The sequence below is a fragment of the Miniopterus schreibersii genome (genome assembly GCF_964146895.1).
Source record: "Miniopterus schreibersii genome assembly, chromosome: 4".
Classification (NCBI taxonomy): domain Eukaryota; kingdom Metazoa; phylum Chordata; class Mammalia; order Chiroptera; family Miniopteridae; genus Miniopterus; species Miniopterus schreibersii.
Genome location: NC_138105.1, coordinates 50,848,083 through 50,869,113, shown reverse-complemented (window position 1 = coordinate 50,869,113; position 21,031 = coordinate 50,848,083). Strand labels below are relative to the sequence as shown.

Below are 21,031 nucleotides of genomic sequence, written 5' to 3'. Positions count from 1 at the left end.
ATTCTTCTGCTGTGAAATTCATTTCCTTTTCCTGCTTGATTATCCATCTCATAGGCCTTACTCATTCAGAATCTATATTTGCTTTAGCAATAGAAGAATGCAGAGAAATTAAATCTGTAAATATAATTTTTTTTTACTTTTTTATTTTTGAGAGAGAGACTGAGAGAAATTTGTTGTTCCATTTATCTATGCATTCATTGGTTGAGTCTTACATGTGCCCTGATGGGGGTCAAATCCACAACCTTGGCACATGGGAAAGACGCTCTAACCAATTGAGCTACCTGGCCAGGGCTAAAATTGCTTGTTTTAAACATTTTAAATAAATGTATTTGTATTAATTTGCCCTGATGCTTCCAAATTCTTATTTTAAAATAGAGTAAGTTAAATTATTTTTTATTGCTACTAGTCCATTAGATAAAGAGGAAACAAGAATAAACTTTGTTTAGGGTCAAATAACTTGAACAACATGGAATGTCAGAAACGTTGTAAGTTCCTCTTCTCTTCTTTAAACCTTTGTCTTTCTTTTAGTAGTGAGACATGAGTTTTGATAACGCACATTTTACACATTTCTTTTTTCTAAAATCCTAGTCCGATGATATTTTTAAAATAGATTTTAGAGAGACAAGAAGGGGAGAAAGAGAGAGAGAGAGAGAGAGAGAAACATTGATGAGAGAGAAATATTGGTCGGTTGCCTCCCATACTCCCAGATTGGGGACTGGCCTGTAACCTAAGTATGTGCCCTGACTTGGAATCGAAATTGAAACCTTTTGGTGAGTGGGATGACATTCCAACCAACTGAGCCACCTGGCCAGGGCTACATATTTCTCTTTTTGGTAACAGTACTTGAGGAGCAAAACAGGTTTTACTGACTAAATTTCCAAGTATGCCTATGTAGAGTAATCTCCCCCATAAGTAACTTACTGTCATAAATACTTTAAAAATGCTAACATAAAAGCATACATTAAATTAATTTTATGATTGTTGGATTATCTGCATTAGGTTCAATACAGTGTAATATTTTTTTATGAATTGAACTTTTTCTGTAGCACATAATCTCACAATGAAGATGGTGATATTTCATGTTGAATGAGTTCTTCCATCTTCCCGTATTGTCCAGCACAGAAGCAAGCACCTAATTTGGAAGATAGGGCTAATAATTTTTCCAAAAGTACTATTGACTGGAAAAAGTTATTATGAAGTGTGATAGACTAATCTTCAAGAATTATAAAGCTGTTTATAGGATAATTATTTGAATTTCTATTATTAAACTTTATTGTAATTCACACATAAATTTGCTCTACAAAGGAACTCTTACACTGTACCTGTTAGATGAACCTTCTTTAAAGTTTATTTTAGCATGGGCTATATTATTTACTGGTTAATTATTATTGCAAATGATCTACATTCTATTTCTTACTGGTATGTAGTGAAAGTATACTAGCAAATAATTTGTATACATATGTATTTTGCTATATTGTATTAAATATAAACTACAAAAATAGATTCACTTTAAATCATATTTTGTAAGCCTTTAAAAATAAATGTTACATTAAAAAAATAATTTAGCTCTGCACCTACCCTTTTTATAGGTAGGAAGATACAGACAAGAAGTCCATTTACTTTGTCCTTTCTCTTTATAATTATATCTTTATTTGTTATATTGCCCCCAGAATTATATTTTTCTTGTCTTCTTTACTGACATATTAGAAAGGGGTCTGGATGCATTATGCAGTTCAGAAAATTTCTTGCATAATAACATGAAAACATCAATGAGTAAAAATTCACCAAAACTACCTCTGTAATTTAGTTTAATGTAAATCTTTTAAAATGTATGCAAATGATATAATCAGATATGTTATTATTGTATTCCATCTTTAAGTTTTCCAAATAATCTAAAAAATGAGCTATCAGCTATAAGTTAAAATTTGTGAAGTCATATTAGTAAATAACTGTATGTTGAAAATTACATAGTAAAGAATTATATTTTAATGAATATTATTCTAGTATACCTATTTTTAAATATGCTAAACTCATCTTCTGCTCTTATCATAGGAAATGCATTTTTCATAGTTATTTGGTGGAGTCTTTAGGGGTTTCTATATAAATAATGTTACCTGCAAAGAGTGACACTTTTACTTCTTCATCCCCAATTTGGATGCCTTTTATTTCTTTATCTTGCCTGATTGCTATGGCTAGCACTATGTTGAATAAGAGCGATGTGAGTGGACATCCTTGTTTTGTCCCTGATCTTAGAGGAAAAGCTTTCAGTTTTTAACCAGAGTAGGAAATTAGCTGAGGATGTGTCATATATGGCCTTTATTATATTAAGGCACTTTTCTTCTATATCAATTTTATTGAGTGTTTTACTCATAAATGGCTGTTGTAGCTTATCAAATGTTTTTTCTGTCTATTGATAAGATTATATGATTTTTAACCTTTCTGTTGTTGATGTGGTGTATTACATTGATTTTTGTGTGTGAACCATCCCTGTGCCACTGTTATGCACTCCACTTGACTGTGATGTACTATTTTATTAATGTATTGTTGTATTCTACTTTATATCTAAGCCTTTTTGTATTATTTTTACCATGCAAATAGGTTTATTTGAAAAAAGAAATAGTACTTTTTTTTTCAGTAAAACCAAATCTTAAACATACTAGTTTAAGATCCATATTAGATAAATTTATATGACTTTGTAAATTTCAGAATTAAAATGTTTCATGTTTAAAGGCATGTGTATGAATAATTTTTGATGTCAGACTGTTCAGTTTTACCCTTAAGAAATTGCTACTGAAATATCCAAATTAAATTAATGCAAATACATTTCTTTATAAGATGCATAGAATGTACTCATATGTGTATAGTTGGTCCTTATTACTCTTATAAAAATGTTTTAAAATGATGGCAATAGATTGTGTGACATATACATCATTCTGGTCACATTTATTCAAATAACTTGGCTGGTACTTATTAATAATCTCTTAAACAAGGCTTAATATGCTACCTTAGATAAAATTACTTAACTCAGTTAACATGCTATACAACTCCATTAAAATGATGCTGTACAATTTACATACTTCCCACTGCTGTTCCCTCAACCTTAAGCTTACATACTTGCAGTCTAATAGAAGCACAAAATAAGAATTTAAGTATGATTTTTAATAAAAGATTAGAAGCCCTCTTTAAGTCTAGGGCTTCAAAGACCAATTTTATAAATTTATTTCTTTTGAAATCTACAGAGTAATCTTCTGAGGACGTTAGAAGTAGTTTACATTACTCTCTTTAGGAAGCTCTTTGCAGGATATCATTGTAACCACAAAGGGACGATAGCTTAAATTTTTATCATTCTATAACTCTTTGTAAGTTAAGCCACGTTTGAATAGAGACCCGCTGAGAAAAGAGCAAGTGGGGAAACATTTCGATTACCTTTCTAAAACATACAGTGGTATTGAATTCAAAAGGTTGCTCAATGGCTTCATAGGGAAATAAATTGTCTGCATCATATAAAAGGGCTGGTTTTAACAAGTATTTTTGCACACAGAGTTTGGAGAAGTAGTAATTTGATTAGAAACAGAATGAAATGCTGAAAAGGGAAAGTTGGAAGTATGACTAAGGGGATTGATGAATGCCCTGAAGGCCGCACTGCTGTAGGCGAGGGAAGACACCAACAGAGAAAGAAACGTGGACTGTTGTGTTCTCCATTTCTCCCCTCAGTTTCAATTTCTTCATACCTAAGCATTCTGGACACTATGAACAAAATCCTCATGTACAAATTTCATTCTAATAGAGTGCTAAAAGTATTTATTTCTAAAGGTAAAGTAACTTCTGTATGTGAAAATTCCAAAGCTAGAAAGCAGACATTCTACAGGTGATTTGCATCAGACATCCTGTAGAAAGTATGTTCTTCTGCAGGTCAGTGTTATTCAGCATTAATACCAGGAATAGAACATCTGTGTCCCAAAATAAAAGACCCAGGCACGATAACACATGTGTGTCTCCTGAACTCTTGTAGCAACCATAAAAAAAATAGCTAATGTCATGGCATATGTGAAGAACAACAGCAAGGCTATAATAAACAGACATAGAAGTAACTGAGTTAAACAGTATTAAAAATTGAGAGTGGTAGGGAAGGATGACACAATAGTTAAAAACCAGAAGAGTGAAGAAGTTGGAAAGCTTGGAACTGACTGTCATCCTTGAGCCTGTAATTTAAGCATTTTGCGAAATCTATTTCAGTTTTAGTCCTGAATTCATAAGTCTGGAGTAGAATTCTATCTGCTCGAAGTCATACTATTGGTGACAAGATGAAATCGAGTGTACAACTAGAATAAATATGGCAAGAATCCTATCTACTAAGGCTACATAACTAAAATGAAAGTAAAAATATGAAAGTATAACTGAAACCATGTTGTATGAATTTTTATTAACTCACTATCAGAAGCTGAAGCCTGATACAATCTGACATTGCAACAAAATTGAATTTTTATTTAGAGCAAGCAAAAAGCATCTTCTGAAAGATTTGATGGAAGATTCAATATTCTAAGTATTCCAGCTTTTATCTAAACTTTACTGGTCAGTGAGTTATTTTGGGAATTGCACTGCTACTCTCTTAACATCAACAGTGAATTTGGAAAATACTATATCCATGTTTAATCTTTTGTGGGGAAAAGATGATTGGAAAAGACTCATTTCCACTATTTGCACTCAGGAGATTTATCTTCTAAACTCTGGAAGAATTAGCTTTTTATTTTTATTTTTATAATGGAACTCCAAACTATCTTGTACAGAGCATCTGCACAGTACATTTTGACTACATGGTCCTGAATTAATAGACCCATAAGATTATATTTACCTTGAAACAATTCACTGATAAATTACTCCATGAAACATTTCTCACAAACACATTAAAGGTAGAGTGTTATTTTGTGGCAATTGTAAAATAAGGAGTATTACGGCGAGGAGGAAATTAGATGTATACATCTTTAAAACTAGGGAACACTTAAAAGAATAAAGAGCCTCAGGCTCTAAGCAATGGGATTTTCACTAAATTCATTTAACAAGTGTTACTTGACTGCCTGGGATACGTAAGGGACTGTACTAAGCATGTTGGGAATGTAAATACTAATTAAACAAGGTCCTTGACTTAAAAAGATAGCAAGATGTGATGCTTAATTTTGTATGCCAACTAGTCTATGGTACCTAGTTGTTTGGTCAAGCACTTTTCTAGATGTTTTTGTGAAGGCATTTGTGGAAGTGATTAACATTTACAATTAGTTAACTTCAAATAAAACAGATCACCCTCCCTAAAGTGAGTGGGCCTGATCCAATCAGTTGAAGGACTTAAGATTTAAGAATGAGGTTTCCCGAAGAAGTAATTCTGCATCAGACTTTCACACAGAAAAGCTGCTTGAGTTTCCAGTCTTCCTACAGGTTTCAAACTCAAGACTATAATAACAATTTGTATCTGAGTTTCCAATCTGCTGTTCTTAGCTGTGGATTTGAGACTCATGACTACAACATCAACTTTTATTTGATTTTCTTGCTGGCTCATCTGCTCTACAAATTTCAAACTTACTATCCCAACCACCACCACTTGAGCCAATTTCTTAAAATAAAGACATAGGCATAGAGAGACAAACACAGATATACATATAGATATAGATAATCTCATTGGTTCTGTTTCTCTGGAGAAAAATTTTCTCCTCACATAATACTCAACAATTTTCTCATGAAATTATTTTATAATTAAGTCCTTAATTGCACCAAATAGTTTACACACTCTGAAGTTGAAATCTCTCTTGCTTAAACATAGAAAACAAAGTAAGTTCAAATAAGAAATAATGATTTAGTTTAACATCTATTCTCAAAGCATAACACAATCAATTTCTTCTTATTTCTACCACTATATACTTGTGTATTATGAAAGTATCTCTTTGTACATATCTAATTATTTAAGCTTATCTCATATTAATAAATAAAAAAATAAATCAGTATAAAATTAAAGTTCATCTACCTTATCTTTTATTTCATATAAATGACCTATAATAATTACATAACAAATATATATTTTTCCTTTTGGCTATAAATAAATGTCTTTATATTCTGTATTTAACAATTATATGTGGGACATGGTTTAATCAATTCACAATTCTCCACATTATTCTTAGTGCTTTAAAAAACATATTGGTTAGTTTAAATATTCTTATATTTTAATTTCAACTTCCAAAGCAATAGAAATGTCATAAATTTAAACAGACACACTATTTAATAGTTGCTCTCTTCTTAGAAATATAAACCTGATTTTTATTACCCTTTTTTCTTACTCTTCCATAAGAGTATAAAAATTTTAGTAAATTTTATTTTATATAAGAAAGCTACTTTTCTATTATGTATCTTTTTTTATTTTACAATATGCATTTCTGCATAATCCCATATGTAGAATGATGATAAGATTTCCAGGAGATGTGACTTGCAAAATCTGATGCAGTAAATTAGTTCTTAATAACTAAATGTCCTTGCTTTGTCACTGCTGATATACAATTGTGGATAAGGATTCTCAGATTGAAAGAAATTAGTTAAGGCAGTAATCATTGATATTAGTTTTCTATTATTTTTTATAGAAATTTATATATAATTTACATATATTCATGTATATATATAATTTTTCTCTCTATATATTCAGATATATTGAGATAGGCAAATAAACATAATTCTATCTAGTTTCTACTGTAGATGTTTTAGGAGGAAGTCAGAGAATCCAAAGGCTTTAAAGAGAAAGGAATTCAGGTAAGTAAACTTCGCATCCCTCTTGTCCACACATATAACAAATTGTCACATCGAGTTTCCACTTGCTCTTTTAGCTTTAGATTCCATATAGTAAAATTAATTCATCTACAGCCACTGAAAAATGCTCTGGAAAAGCACATTCTTTGAGACCTGAGTCAAACTGTGTTGAGCCATTTACTGGCACTCTGGAACAGCACACAGAAAATGCAGAAAGACAATTCTTTGTCTCTATATTTGTAAATCAAATTCATGAGGTAACAATTTTGTGATGAAAATATGGATTTTGCAGATTATTTTATTAGTATTATTAACTGAAGTTTCAATTTCTATGATGTAACCAACATATCAGTGTCAGTTAGCTACAAAACTGCTGGTCCTATAGGAATCAGAATCAGAGAGAAATTCTCCTGTCAAATTATGTTGCTTTTATTTAAATAATAATTTGGTGCCACATTTTTTACACCTGTGTGTTAGTCCAGGTTTCTAATCCATAATGTTTTTATAAAAATATGAATATGGTATAAAATTGAATGATATGCATTATCAGAAACTAATATTTGGATTTTATTTATCTATTTATTTATACACATATACATGAATACTTATTCAAAATTAATTTAGTTGCTATTGATATTACATGATTATAAAACAATATAAATTGCATATATAATTTAAAATGTTTTCTTACTTGTAAACTGTAACTTAATATGGTAACAACACTATTTAGAATTTGCCCTATAACTAAAATATTTTTAAATTAATCATGGTTTCATTTGCTTTAAACAATCACAGACATATTGAATAAAATTATTTTCTTTATTTAAATTAAGAAGTCATTAGATTACTTTATCCTACAGAATGTCTGGAAGGAAGGTGTTCTATCTTATCTCACTCTCATAATGTTTTTCTTCTCATTCTAGGTCATGGCTTTAAGGTGTAAATTGTTACCTCCATACAGGGCTTGGCAAAAGTAGGTTTACAGTTGTGAGTATGTGAAACACAGAGTTTATTCTTGTATTATTATTTATTAATTATTGTATTATTTATTTGTGTTACAACTATAAACCTACTTTTGCTCACCCCATATATCAATATTCAACAACAACACTGCCTACTAGTAGGCTGGAAATAAGAATTGAAAATAAAAACTCTAAACTATGGTATTGATACCTATTTTACTGATATCTCATGGTCATGCCAACCTTAAAAATGAGTATCAAGAGAGGGTTATATGATGAGGTCTGACAATAACTTATCTAATTTTGGGTGTTTGGTGTATGTCTGAACTTGTGTGGGAACATATGGTAACACAGATACCTTTAGTGCTACATATTTGAGTATACACATATTTATGTGATGGTACATAATTTATTATTATCTTACAAAAAAGTATGTATATATATAAACATATAAGGTACAAATAAGTACATCAATTGATATTTCCCATGTAAATCTAAGTTGTTCACTCCATTGAGACTTCATGAGAAATTGAGATGAAGAGTAAAAGAAAACCCACATTTATAAAGCATTGAATATACCTCAACTTCCCACCAGATTATATACATGCTGTTTCCTTTCATTTTATTAAAGGGAACATTGCCTGCCAAAATGAGAGATGTTCTAAATTAAGGAGCAGGTGAAGTTATTATGTTGCATTCAATTTCAGTATTTTACTTTCACTGCCTTTACTTTAATTACAAACAAATAATTAGGAATACACAGTATATTATTTTTGCCTCAATATAAAACCTGCATAAATAACAGCCAATATCATTGTTTTAATATTTTCATCCCAATATATCTCATATATGTATATATTTTATTGTATTTCCAAAATATAATTTTACTCAACAAAATTATGGCATAAAAATGCGGAGATTATTAAGATACTTGCCTGAAATCCGAGGAGCTTTTCACTAGGCTTAATGTGCCTCTGAAATTCACACTCTATGGGTTGTATCACTTTGATTCCATCTTCATAAAACACATAGAACATGTTTCCAATTCCCAGACCTTAGAAATAAAAACACATTCAAAAGCTCAAAATGAAATCATCTGAAAACTTTGCAACCAATACTCAGTGCCCCTCATATTGCTGACAGATCAATTTGTGAAGTCATGTAATGTTAGTAAAGCAAACCCTCCGTGACCTGCACCGAATGCAAGCAACTTGGTGATGTTATGCAGACTTCCGACCTCATTCTCTCCAATTTACAATTCAGTGATATCTTTAGTACAATTCAATATATTTAGAATAATTATAAATGGAAATAATAAACTCTGATACATAGATTATGCCTGATACCTTCTCCAGTTAACTCAGTTTTTTTAAGGGATAAAAATATTTTTTGAAGAATCATATTTATTTTAGTACTTTTCTTAGAGTTCTCTAGAGAAAACAAAATTTCATTCTTTGTAGGAATTGAGTTTATATAACAATTTTTAGAAACAAAAAGAACAAGTCCTCCAGACTTTAGAGAATATATATTTTCCTAAACTAATTTTTATAATATAAATATAATCCTGCATAGAGGTCTTATATATCATTTTTTTAAAATAATTGCAGCACTGGGGGCCCATTTCTATACTTTACGACTTGAATTAACTTAAGGTTTTAGAAAAGAACCTCGGTGTACTAATTTAAATCACACTTTTCTTTCTTTTTTTTCACACTAGAGATATCACTGTGTGGCATCTTAGAATTTCATATCACTTTATAAATCCAAACCTAATCAAAACAGGGCACTAAAATGAGATGCCTGGAATGCAGCCGGGCTAACTGAGGCCCGCACCTGGGGGACGGCTGCATATTGTCGCACCCCTGCTCTCTGCAGTCCTCTACTCTGCCTCGTTCTGACATGTCCAGACCTAACCGCATGCACTCTTTCCTTTTCTGATCCTCACCTGAGTAGCTTCCTTTCCCAGTTGTGTTAGTTTCCATAATAATCGTTATTCAGTCTAATTATACCTTATGATTCAGGGATAGCATGTGTTCTTTAAAAGATAAGCAATGATATAAAAATCTTGGGAGCTTGGAAAGGCAAACCACTGTTGCTTAAAATGTTTAAAATCTGCCCGGCCGGGCGTGGCTCAGCGGTTGAGCTTCGACCTGGGATCCAGGCGATCGGGGTTCGATTCCTGGTCAGGGCACATGCCCAGGTTGCGGGCTTGATCAATGCCTCTCTCATCATTGATATTTCCGTCTCTCTCTACCTCTCCTTTCCTCTCTCTGAAATCAATAAAGATATATTAAAAAAAAATGTTTAAAATCTAAAAACATCTATAGGGAAAGATAATTTATTTAAATACAAAAAATTCCCTAAGCATTATTTTTATTTCAATTGAGAATATCTGCAAGGTCTGTTAAGTCAAGCCTGAGGATCACAATAAGGGTGTATTGTTTTGTAAAATTATTTGTTCAGTTTAAGACATAATTATTCTTATTAACTATGTTATTAGTTTAAAGAGTCATCAATTCTGCACATCTAGCAACATGTCCATCTACTGTTATGATTTAGAAAAAAATGTATTAAAACATAATGACTTTATTTGTAATAGTGTTTATAATTATATTTTAGCACATACAATTATTTCTACTTAATAATACATATACATTTTAAATGACTCCAGGTAGTTTCAACATATTCTTATTGTTTTATAAATATTTTACACTACTTATATTTTAATACCTGGAATTATTTTCAGTTAATTAAACATTTTAAGTCCAGAAATACTACATTATAGTGGGATAGTCACAGAAATGGCATGAAATAAATTCAAGCCATATTTTTAAAAACCTAAAATTTAGTAGTTGCAAGCTTTTCTTTATAATTACAGTTGTGCATAAAGAACTATACATTCAAGGCCCAATGTATAAAATTTAAAAAAACACATCAGTTTTTATGCAAAAAATTGATTTGTATCAGCAAGTTTCCAGTAGACAGCCACCTAAGACTGATGTGTGCTGTAGATATCAATACTATCAATTTAACATTAATTGTTGTTGAAACTTATGAACATAACAAAGTAGTAATGTGGTGTCTGATGGTCAGTTGTCAGTTACATACTATGTTCAATAATTATCGCAAAGCCCATAACATTTTTGAATGAACATGATTCTGCCCTCCTTGAGCTGATGCAAAATTCTACTCCACAATCAGGAACGTGAAGATGTTTGAACCGAACACTACTCTTAGTGCAGATTGTTTGTAAACTCCCTGGAATAACGTCCCGCCCTTTCTTATTGTGTTCCTTTACCATGTTATGTCCACGATACAGTCAGTGGGATTCCACTGTATTCTTGCACTGATGAAATTTCCGAGCTGTATCAATTACTCTGCTGCGAAATAAAACTACACCTAAACCTTTTAGAGTCATCTTTGAGTTCCTCCTTCCCTATGCACAAGGGGTACATTTTGTCATTATTCTGACATATTTTGTTCATCAAATGTTTTATTTAAGACTTAGCAGCAGAGATGGAGAAATTAAAACATTTAGCAGAGTGACGGACACATAGTAAGATTTCAGGAAACGACTGTCACTATTTTTAGTACTAACAATATCTCTTTGAAAAATTAATGGGAAAAACAATTGGTGAAATATATTTAACCTGAGTATGATTACTGTCCTCATGCTTTCCTCAGATCCATACTGTGAGATATACTGATAAATATCTGTTTCATTTTTCGATGATGTCAAATCCATGAACTGCTAATAGTTCAAATAGATTTTCTAGTAGAGCAGGTCTCACAGTTGATCCTTTCCATGGATCTACAAAGTCAAAGCTATTTTCATAATAATACTAAGATATCATTTGGGTGTTTTCTCCTGGTCTCCCAAGTTAGATTCTCACAGAAGTAGAGTGCAGTTTTTGACAGGCTACGTAACACATGAGGTCAAGAGTGTTGTCACAATAATTCAATGAACAAACAGATATAGGAATCCAGCATTTCATATTCAGTCAGACATTTAAAAGATTTGAAAAATGTAAAACAATATGAGCCTTATTGTTTTCTGCAAATATAGCTTTAAAAATAATATGTTATTTATGGTTACATGTAAGGGCTTTATTGTGGTTACATTTAAAAAATTAAATATCCATTTAAATTTTTCTGTTTTAATTTCTAATATGGTAAATATAAGTGGATGAAAAGAGCCCACATAGACATAAGCTGAGAAAATCATGGTTATAGAACATACTGGAGGGCCAGGGTAAAGCTATGTGTTCTCAATAACACTATGTGTGCTCAGTAATATTGAAAAGTGTAACAGGGTCCTGAGTCCCAAAAAGTTTGATAACCGTGTAGGTTTCCATTACAATTCTCTCCTCATCAATGCTTTATACTGTGGTATATTACAGAAGTTCTTGACTTCAGTGAAAGCTTCACTGCTCAGTCAGAGTCAGGACTGGGAATATGTGCAGGCTTGTTTTTTTTTCTTTTTCCATCCCCTGGTGAAGTCAGATACATGTACTTTATCTTCTCCAGGTCGATTGTTAATCTAATAGAGTATTGTGTTCTAGAATGTAATCCATATTTGTGGGTTCCTTGTGAGCTTTCTTTTTGCTTTGTTATTGTTTCTATACAGAGAGAGAACATAAGCAAGAATTACCTGCAGTCTCATAAGAAAGAATTATTTTCCAGAGGATTTTCTAATCAATAATGCACCTTAAATACATGAAATAGACTGAGGAAAAAATGGATGTAATGCACATTCTTGTCTCAATACTTTGAGGATAGCTGCTCAAATTGATAGTGTATCATGATAATACAGTGCTATCATTTATTATATATAGAAAATATTTTATGGAATTTATACCAATAAGGAAATTTGGTTAATTTCTCGTTACTGGATGAATATATATTAGTAACAAAGGAGATTTTTTTGGTGACAAATATCTTCCTCGGACTTAATTTTACATTACTTTAGCACTTAAGTTATGGTCAATAGCAAATTATAATTCTACAATGGAGTGATTTGGTAATCGAAGATGAATCAATGAGTTTTAGTGTTAAATAAAGCCCTTTACTGGTTGATATTATTCTTTTCATTTTCAAGTGATCCTAAACTTAATTATCTGTTTTTTGAAATATAGAAGAAATCTTTTTTTAGCTAAACAGAGGCAAGAATAGATTGTACACATTATATTTCTCATCTTGAATAACTTGGCAGAGGCAGATTTTTGGTTCATGAGTGTTCCCTTTTTTTTTTTTTTTTTGTATCTATGCCTTTGAAGGTATAAACCTTTTCACACAAAGAGTAGCATCATACCATCGTGCCTCAGTAAGTTCTTCATACCATGTTCACCTAAAATAAGACTTACTCTTTTGCTCTTACTAGAAAGTTTCTGGGAGTGATTGTGTCAAGCTCTTTATTAGGCAATATTAATCAGGGAATTGGGTGCTGTCTAACTATTATATATACTTGATTCTTATGAGATATGTCCCTCACAGGTAGCAGTGACTCCAGTTCAGGTAGGAAGCTGTAATTGGGGAAGAGAACATTTGTCTCGGACGGATTGTGAAGATAATAATTTGGGCCATTGTTTGCATGGAGTGTAATGACGAATACATATTCTTCTCCTAAGAATATAATTAAAGCACAATTGATGGGCTATTTGAGTACCTAGTCAAACACTTCGTTCCAAGCCTTTGTGATTAAGTAATAATAATAATAATAATAATAATAATAGACAATAGATGCTATTTATTGAATGTGGACTACATTTAACGAACTGATAACAGCCCTATGACTATTAACAAATATCCTCACTTTTGAAATAAGAAAATTATGACATTAAAAGTTTCTAGTGGTGAAGACTGGGTTTGAATCCAGGTTCTTCAAGTTTATAACCCATTTTCTTAAATAATTTATTATATTCCCTAGATAAGGCAATGGTTTTTATAATTTTTCTTTTCCTAACCTAATGAGGGTTTATTATGTAAATTATCTTTAACTAAGGTTGCTTTCATTTTTTTGACTTAATTTTATACTCTTAAAAGTATTTCAATATATTGTAAATTAATTTCCTGACTGTATATCAATGATCAATTATGATTCAAGCTTATGAGCAGTATTAATATTTTTAATAGTAGAAGTTTACATAAAAATGCTGAAATATAATAAAATAAAAATATTGAATCAAAAGAAAAAGCAATAATTGAAACTGATAGTCAACATATCTACTAAAAAATTAAGCAAAATAACCACAACAATATAAGAAAGAACAGACTTTAGTACCTTCTTCTCTCCATAAAATGTTAGCTACTGCAGCATGTTAAAAGAAAGAGAAGGAAAAATGAGTAAGAGCGCGTCAGCTGCACAGGAATGTAAATAACCATTACAGAGGCCACAGTCTTGGAGACAGAGCATGTACGTAAAAGTAGTGAAGTGAATTCAACAAACTGCTTTAAATGAACAAGACAGTAAAATGCTGGGAATAGTTAATAATGTCCCATTCGTTTCTTGAAATAGCCTATTCTTCTTTGGCATAAAGATGTTGTTAATATACAAAGAACATTTTACGCATCACTGAAAAGAATGGGATTTTTAAGTTAATTGTATTGAAATACAGCTTAAGAACAAGCATTGGTAGTTAAACTATTTATTTATTTGACAGTATCATTAAAACTTACTAAATGAAAAAGTTATCTTTTTAAAATTCTCAATAATCAAATATGTTGTAGTCCTACATAATATGCAATATTCCTGAGCAAGAAGATTTCTTGTAAATACAGGATTTTGAACACAGAAGTAGCATATCTTAAGTAGTATATGTTTTCATTTTTTAAACAAGAGAGAATTATATATATATATATATATATATATACACACACACATATATATAATTGTATAATTATATATATACTCGTATATATATAATTGTAGAAATATATTTTTTGCTTATTTCCATGCAAAGTAATGGTTTATATTAACTTGTTTCTAAACAATAGGTTTATCAAATATTGTATAGGCACTAATTCAGTAAAGAGTTAAAATAGTAAGACAGAAGTAGGGTGGAGGGGGTCAATGGGAGAAAAGGGGGGATATTTGTAATACTTCTAATAATAAAGTTACATTTCAAAAAAGAGAGAGAGAATATCAATAGAAATATTCTCAAGGAAATGTCTGCCTTCCTTACTAATTCAGAATTTTCCAATTTCTACATGTTCTCAAAGCAAAATAATATAAGTGAAAAGAAAATGTAACTTATGGAAAATCTCACATATGTATAATTACTCCCTGAATACTTGAACTCTGTTAAAGCATAATCACTTAAAAAAACAACTGAATACCCACAGTGAATGTAGCAGAGCCAGGACTGGAGTCTTGCCTTCCTAGCTGGAGGCTGAAGGCCCAAGTCATGAAGTTTTAAGCACCTGCTTTACATTTTTTTAAAAAATAAATTTTTGTACAGTAAGCATTTTTGTGTGATTTTTGTTCTTAATTTCTTAAGAACATTTATTCAAACATGCATGCATGCATGATACGTGCATCCCCCCAGGGCATTTTATGGTGCTGTTCTTGTTGCTTAGAGTCTGCTTGGAATGAATATAAAAAGATAGATTCTATTTGCAAGGAGAGGACATAGGCCTGGGAAGGGAGAGAACCATGCTAACAAATAATTATGACCTCGTGATACGTGCAATCAAAGAAGCAAATATCAGGCTCAGTGGCTAAGGACAGGGCAGAATGATTACCTCTGTGGGGTAGAGTTTGGGTAGTGGAGGGAGGGACAGCTTCATTGGGTTGGTGATGTTCAAGACAAAGTCCCCCAAGCTCAGAAGAGGAATGTGGAGGGCAGGGGGTGGGGCTAGAGCCACTGAGGTACAGCAACAGACCACATCATAATACAGCTAGAGAAATGTAAGGAACTGAATGTAGTTAGAAGGCAAAACTGGTAGAAGATGAGGTCAGAGAATTTGTCCACGATAAAATCAAGAAAGCCTTTTGAACAGTGTCAAGGAGATAAAATTTTCTTCTGTAGGCTCAGGAAAGGTTAAGCCATGATTCCACTTATCATAACTTTTCTAGTTTATAAGAAAGGTAACTAGACATACGATTCCTCTATCTCCATCCATTCACTTAGTGAGCGTTGGGTGAGTGCCTAGCATGTGCCAGGCATTGCATTCAATACACAGGTTAGGACAGACCCAGCTCTGTGCTAAGAGAGCAGGTATTCTAGTTAAGGGGGAGATGAACAAACAGTATTCGAATCATGGCAGAGAAAAAGATTTTAAATTACAAATTTAATGTGATATAAAAGAGAGAAACAGTAATAATCAGAACACTTTTAACAGGTGGATTAGACAGTCTCATCTGAAACTGGAGGAGACTTTCTTGATGATGTTGGAGGTGACATCGAAAAGGTGAGTAAGAGCAAACTGAGTGAGGATTTTAGAGATACACTTTCTAGATATAGGCAAAAGCATGCACGTACCCCAGTGGTATATCAAAGCACTGCTATTTCAAAGGACTAAGGACTTAAAAATGAGGGTGGCTTATTTTTACGAGAATCAATCATTTATGAGAAAGTACCAAAAATTGCCTTATTTGATATAGTACGGACTTGCTATATATTCAAAGTGATGGATTTCCTATAAAATATGCCATCTATGTAGAAATACATGTGGAGAGTTGAATATTATATAAGCAACAGCAATAAGAGAGTTAACTCCATAGCAGCCTGCCACAGTGCCGAACAGTCATTTTCCTTGGTTACTCATGTGTAAACCGCTTGGCTTTGCAGCTACATAAGTTTTTTGCTTGTCCTTGTCTTCGTCTGAGAGTGTAAGGCTTTTAGCAGTGCAAAACATTTTTTTATATACTACGTTTATCTAAGGATAACATTTCAGCTGTGTGTCTTATCTACTGCTTATCCTTTGGATCTGAGAAATTGACAACCTTAGAAGGCAAATGAAAAAGGGCAACATTTCAAAAATGTAGGTAAAATTTAATGTATTTGAAAAAAAGAACGGTTAGCATTAGGGTAGCTGAAATTTCTTTGAATGTACATATGGAGCATGAAGTGAGATATTTAAAACACACTATTTTTAGGATGGAAAGCTATGTAATATATGTCAAGTACATTGCCTGCCATATGCCAAATTCAAAACCACTTTTAAGTGAAACTGTCACTCTTTTGGCACTAATTGAAGACAACTGTCCCCTGTGACTACACAGGTTTCCAACCTAGTGTCTAACATTAGCTGATTAATTTCATCGTCTAGGCCTACAACCTAGACAATGGCCAGAAATATATGGTTTAATTTCTATAAAGTGATAAGATGGGATAACAAGATACATTTGGGGAGGGTAACTTGAATCAAGAGATCGTGTTAGAAAATAAAAAGCACAGAGGACCGGAATTGTAAGAAGGCGCAGCAAAAGGCACCGAGACGTAGAGCCAGGGCTATGATAATGTGTGAATATGCGCCGAAGGACCCAAAAGGCAGGAGGAGACAGCAACCCGCGGGAGAGGCAAGAGAGTTAGCAGTTGTCTGACTATGTAGTGTCAGCTTCTGGGTTATGAATGTGGATACATCGCTGACTGCTCCACGTTGCCATAACGTTCACATCAATTTAAAATAACTTCTAATTAACCATAGAGTCTACTCCTGATAACCAAACAAGTCTAATTGAAATAAACACAACGTAAGAATTGTCGCCATGTCAAAAGATTGAAGCTACCACACCAAAAAATAAAAACTATATCCATTTTTTGCTCTAATGCTGAACCAAGCGAGCATATAATCTGCAATGGTTATTGCGTGATGTGTAAAGAATTATCTGAGACTTAGTGGCTTAAAACAACAAAAAACATGTATGGTTTTTTTGGGGTGGCAAGGCTTGGAGGGTTCTGACTTGGGGTATCTCATGAGGCTCTAGTCATCTGAAGGCTTGATGTGGGCTGGAAGATCTGCTTCCAAGGTGGCTTACGTGTATGCTGGCGATTTGGGGCTGGCTGTTGGCAGAAAGCCTCAGTTCTTTGTTCATGGGACTCCCCCCAACCTGCCTAAATGTCCTCATATACTGGCAGTTGGCTTCCCTCACAATGAGTGATCCAAGAGAGCAAGGCAGAAGCCAAAATGCCCTTTATGACTTGGCTCCAGAAGTGATATACCTCCCCCTTCACCCTACTTTCTGTGCCATAGCTATCTGACTGTTTTTCAATGTGGGAAGATACTACAAGGGTGTGGATAACAGGAGAGGATGATCGTTAGTGCCATCTTAGACACTACACCATCCTAGAGTAACAGACTTCTTACAAAGCAAACATAACTTCAACAAAAAATTTTAAGCTAGCATACCCCCAGCCAGACTGCCAACACCAAAGCTTCTCTTAATATAAAAATCCTAAACCCACCATGTCAGGAAGTAATTTGATTTTGATAATTCTTCACACAAATGATTGATTGTGGTTTTAACATGGTAAACAATAAACAGGACATTATTAAACAATATTTGTTAATTGGCTATATAAGGGGAAGACTCTGCCTTCTAACTCATTCGTATACCTTACCATTGTAAGAAGATGGCACGCAAAGCTACCACCTCTTTTGTTTTAACTTCCTCATCAGAAAATATACCACAGGGTTAATTAAATAATTAAAAGTCCAGTTGGGGTGGCTCAGCAGTTGAACAGGGACCTATAATCCAGGACATGGCGGTTTGATTCCTGGTCCGGGCACGTGCCCAAGTTGCAGGCTTGATCCCCAGTAGGGGGTGTGCAGGAGGCAGCCGATCAATGACTCTCATCATTGATGTTTCTCTCTCTCTCCCTCTCCTTTCCTTTCTCTAAAATCAATAAAGACATAAAAAAAAAAAGAGTTAAGTGATTATAATGTATTTTAAGTAGCACCTGGCACATGATGAATTGCTCAATAGATCTTGGCTATGTACCTTTAAAAAAAGCTAGCATTGTTAAATTTTTATTACTCCTCTAGTATTCTGAACTTCTCACTATTTAATATGTATTTAAATATATATTTAATATATTTATAATACATAGAATGTTAACATAAATACAATATTTAAATATAGTGCAAAGTAAAATATACCTAATATTTGAAAGAAATTGTCTATTTTAGAACATTATCATGAAGATAAACAAAGATTGTTAAATATTTTGTGAGGTAAATTACAAATTATAGTTACAAACCTTAAATGCATTCGATATTGTGATATTTAAGGCATTCTGGGTAAATACACATTTTATAATTCAGTTAAGTTTTGCTTATCTTTAAAGAAATTATAAAACAGAATCATAGTGGGGGGTGGGCAGAAATAAAGGCATAAGAAACCTAAACAGGAAAAGCACTGCGATAGGCCATAAACTTAGCATCTGAAATTTCTAGTAATCACAAAAATAACAGGAAAATATTGGACTTTATAGTGTCTGAGTAAGTATTCACGTGGAAAATGACATAATGTCTCTAAAACAACTTGACTCTAAGTTAACAGGGGTTAACTTCTTAGAACATATTTCTAAAGAAATTGCATGAGCTAAGATAAATTAGATAGTATGAAAATTTTATGAGCATTCGATGAGTTAAATTTTTTAAATTGCTTAAAACAGTGCCTGGCACAAGCATACAAGCACACAAATGTGTTATGCACACACACATATGTATACATATGTATATGTATACACATATTTTTTAAAACAAAAACATTTTTGCTAAACAGAGATACATGCCTTCAAAGAGCTTTATATTGTGACACAAATATGAAGCAACTTACAGCAATAATATGGTCTGTATATCTTTTATAATGAAGAAAAATAATAAAGTGTTTGTATACACAGTGTTGAGGAACAGAAGGATACTTAACATGTTCCTTCATACATTCTTTGTCAAATGCTAGAAGGCTCAGCAGGCCAATGACAAGTTCAACAGTAAAATCAAATTTGTCTCTTACAATGCTTCAAGTGTTTATTTACAGTGTGCTGATTGAAGTGAATTCTACATTGCTTTTGATTTGCCTTTAGACACAATAAGCAATAGCCTTAGCAGTCTGTTACAAAAATGTAAAACCTGACATTCTGGATCTGTTAAATCCCCATCCTGTACCGATAAGGTCACATGTAATTGCATTAAAAGGACGACTGAAATGTTCTTCCCCTAAGTCCTTTATATCTTAGCTCCTGTACAGGTTCATGACAGAGAGCCCAAATATCTGTTACTCAGTAAGAATTTTCATGTCAAACTAAGATAACGTTCATGAAAGAAGTTCAGCTTAATAACGGAAGGAGTTGCAGTCCTAAGTTAGAAAGTATCCTGATGGTCTCATGAGGACGAGCTGACGGGACACTGCGTGTCTGATTTGTTCACGGGGTCATCCTGTTGGATGGGATTATTTTGCACTGGCAGACTCAACTTCAGCCTGAGGTCTCTCTCACTGTATTTTTCCTGGGATATTTTTCCTTGTTTTTTACTGAATTATGATAGTAGTACTTACTAAAAAAACATTAGTCTCTTTGTTTTGCTTACATAGGTAGAGAAGGAATGGCAGGTTCTGCTTAAAATGACGTCATAAACTCTAGATGTTTTGTTGTTAACTACATGATATAATCACTTACTAGTCTACTTTTTCCTAAAATTCTTGATTGATGGGTTTCCAGTTATTCTAATTTACCCACCTGGTTTTAAAATATTATTCAGCTGAATTAAGTGCACATCAAGGAGTTTTGAATATCATACATTAAGAATCAGTTCAAGAGTATATTTAAAGAGAAAGGAAAATATAACAAAACCAGAAAAATGTCTCAGTTCCTCCATGTTTTAGTTTTTATTTCCTGTAATAACTAACATATTTCTTATATTGCTTCATTAAAACTCCTGGTCAGCTCGGCCAGCGTGGCTGCCAGTTGGATTCCAGGTCGCGCCACACGCCTGGGTTGTGGGCTTGAACCCCACCAGGGGGAGTGCAGGAGGCAGCAGATCAATGTTTCTCTCTCTCTCTCCCTCCCTCCTCCTCTCTCTCTAAAATCAATAAGAACATTTTAAAAAACACAACAAAATAAAACAAAAGCTCCTGGTTATAATACTACCTGCTTTTAAATCTCTAATATTTCAGGAACCTGAAGGCTTCCCTGTTGAGACATTGTCATTACTGCTTTTGAATGCCTGTAGGTGAGGTTGTGAAACACAATTCTTTCTCTTCTCATTAGAAAGGAAAATTAAAGCATGAAGAAGTGGCATCAATGTCTAAGACTAGGTAAAGGAAGAACAAAGGTGTCCCACCA

At 32.8% G+C, this 21,031-nt stretch overlaps 1 protein-coding gene across 3 annotated transcripts in view; it reads right to left on the bottom strand.

Annotated features, from left to right (window-relative positions):
* The window catches only part of FSTL5 (follistatin like 5), a 494,012-nt gene that overhangs the window by 72,262 nt on the left and 400,719 nt on the right, over nucleotides 1-21,031 (bottom strand). For 2 of the 3 annotated variants that reach the window (XM_081134469.1, XM_081134468.1), the window contains one exon: nucleotides 8,681-8,799. In XM_081134469.1, coding sequence (XP_080990595.1) covers nucleotides 8,681-8,799 — 119 coding nt within the window. Of the gene's footprint in view, nucleotides 1-8,680; nucleotides 8,800-14,025; nucleotides 14,053-21,031 lie in introns of all 3 variants that reach the window. The other variant, XM_081134467.1, reaches the window with a different exon arrangement.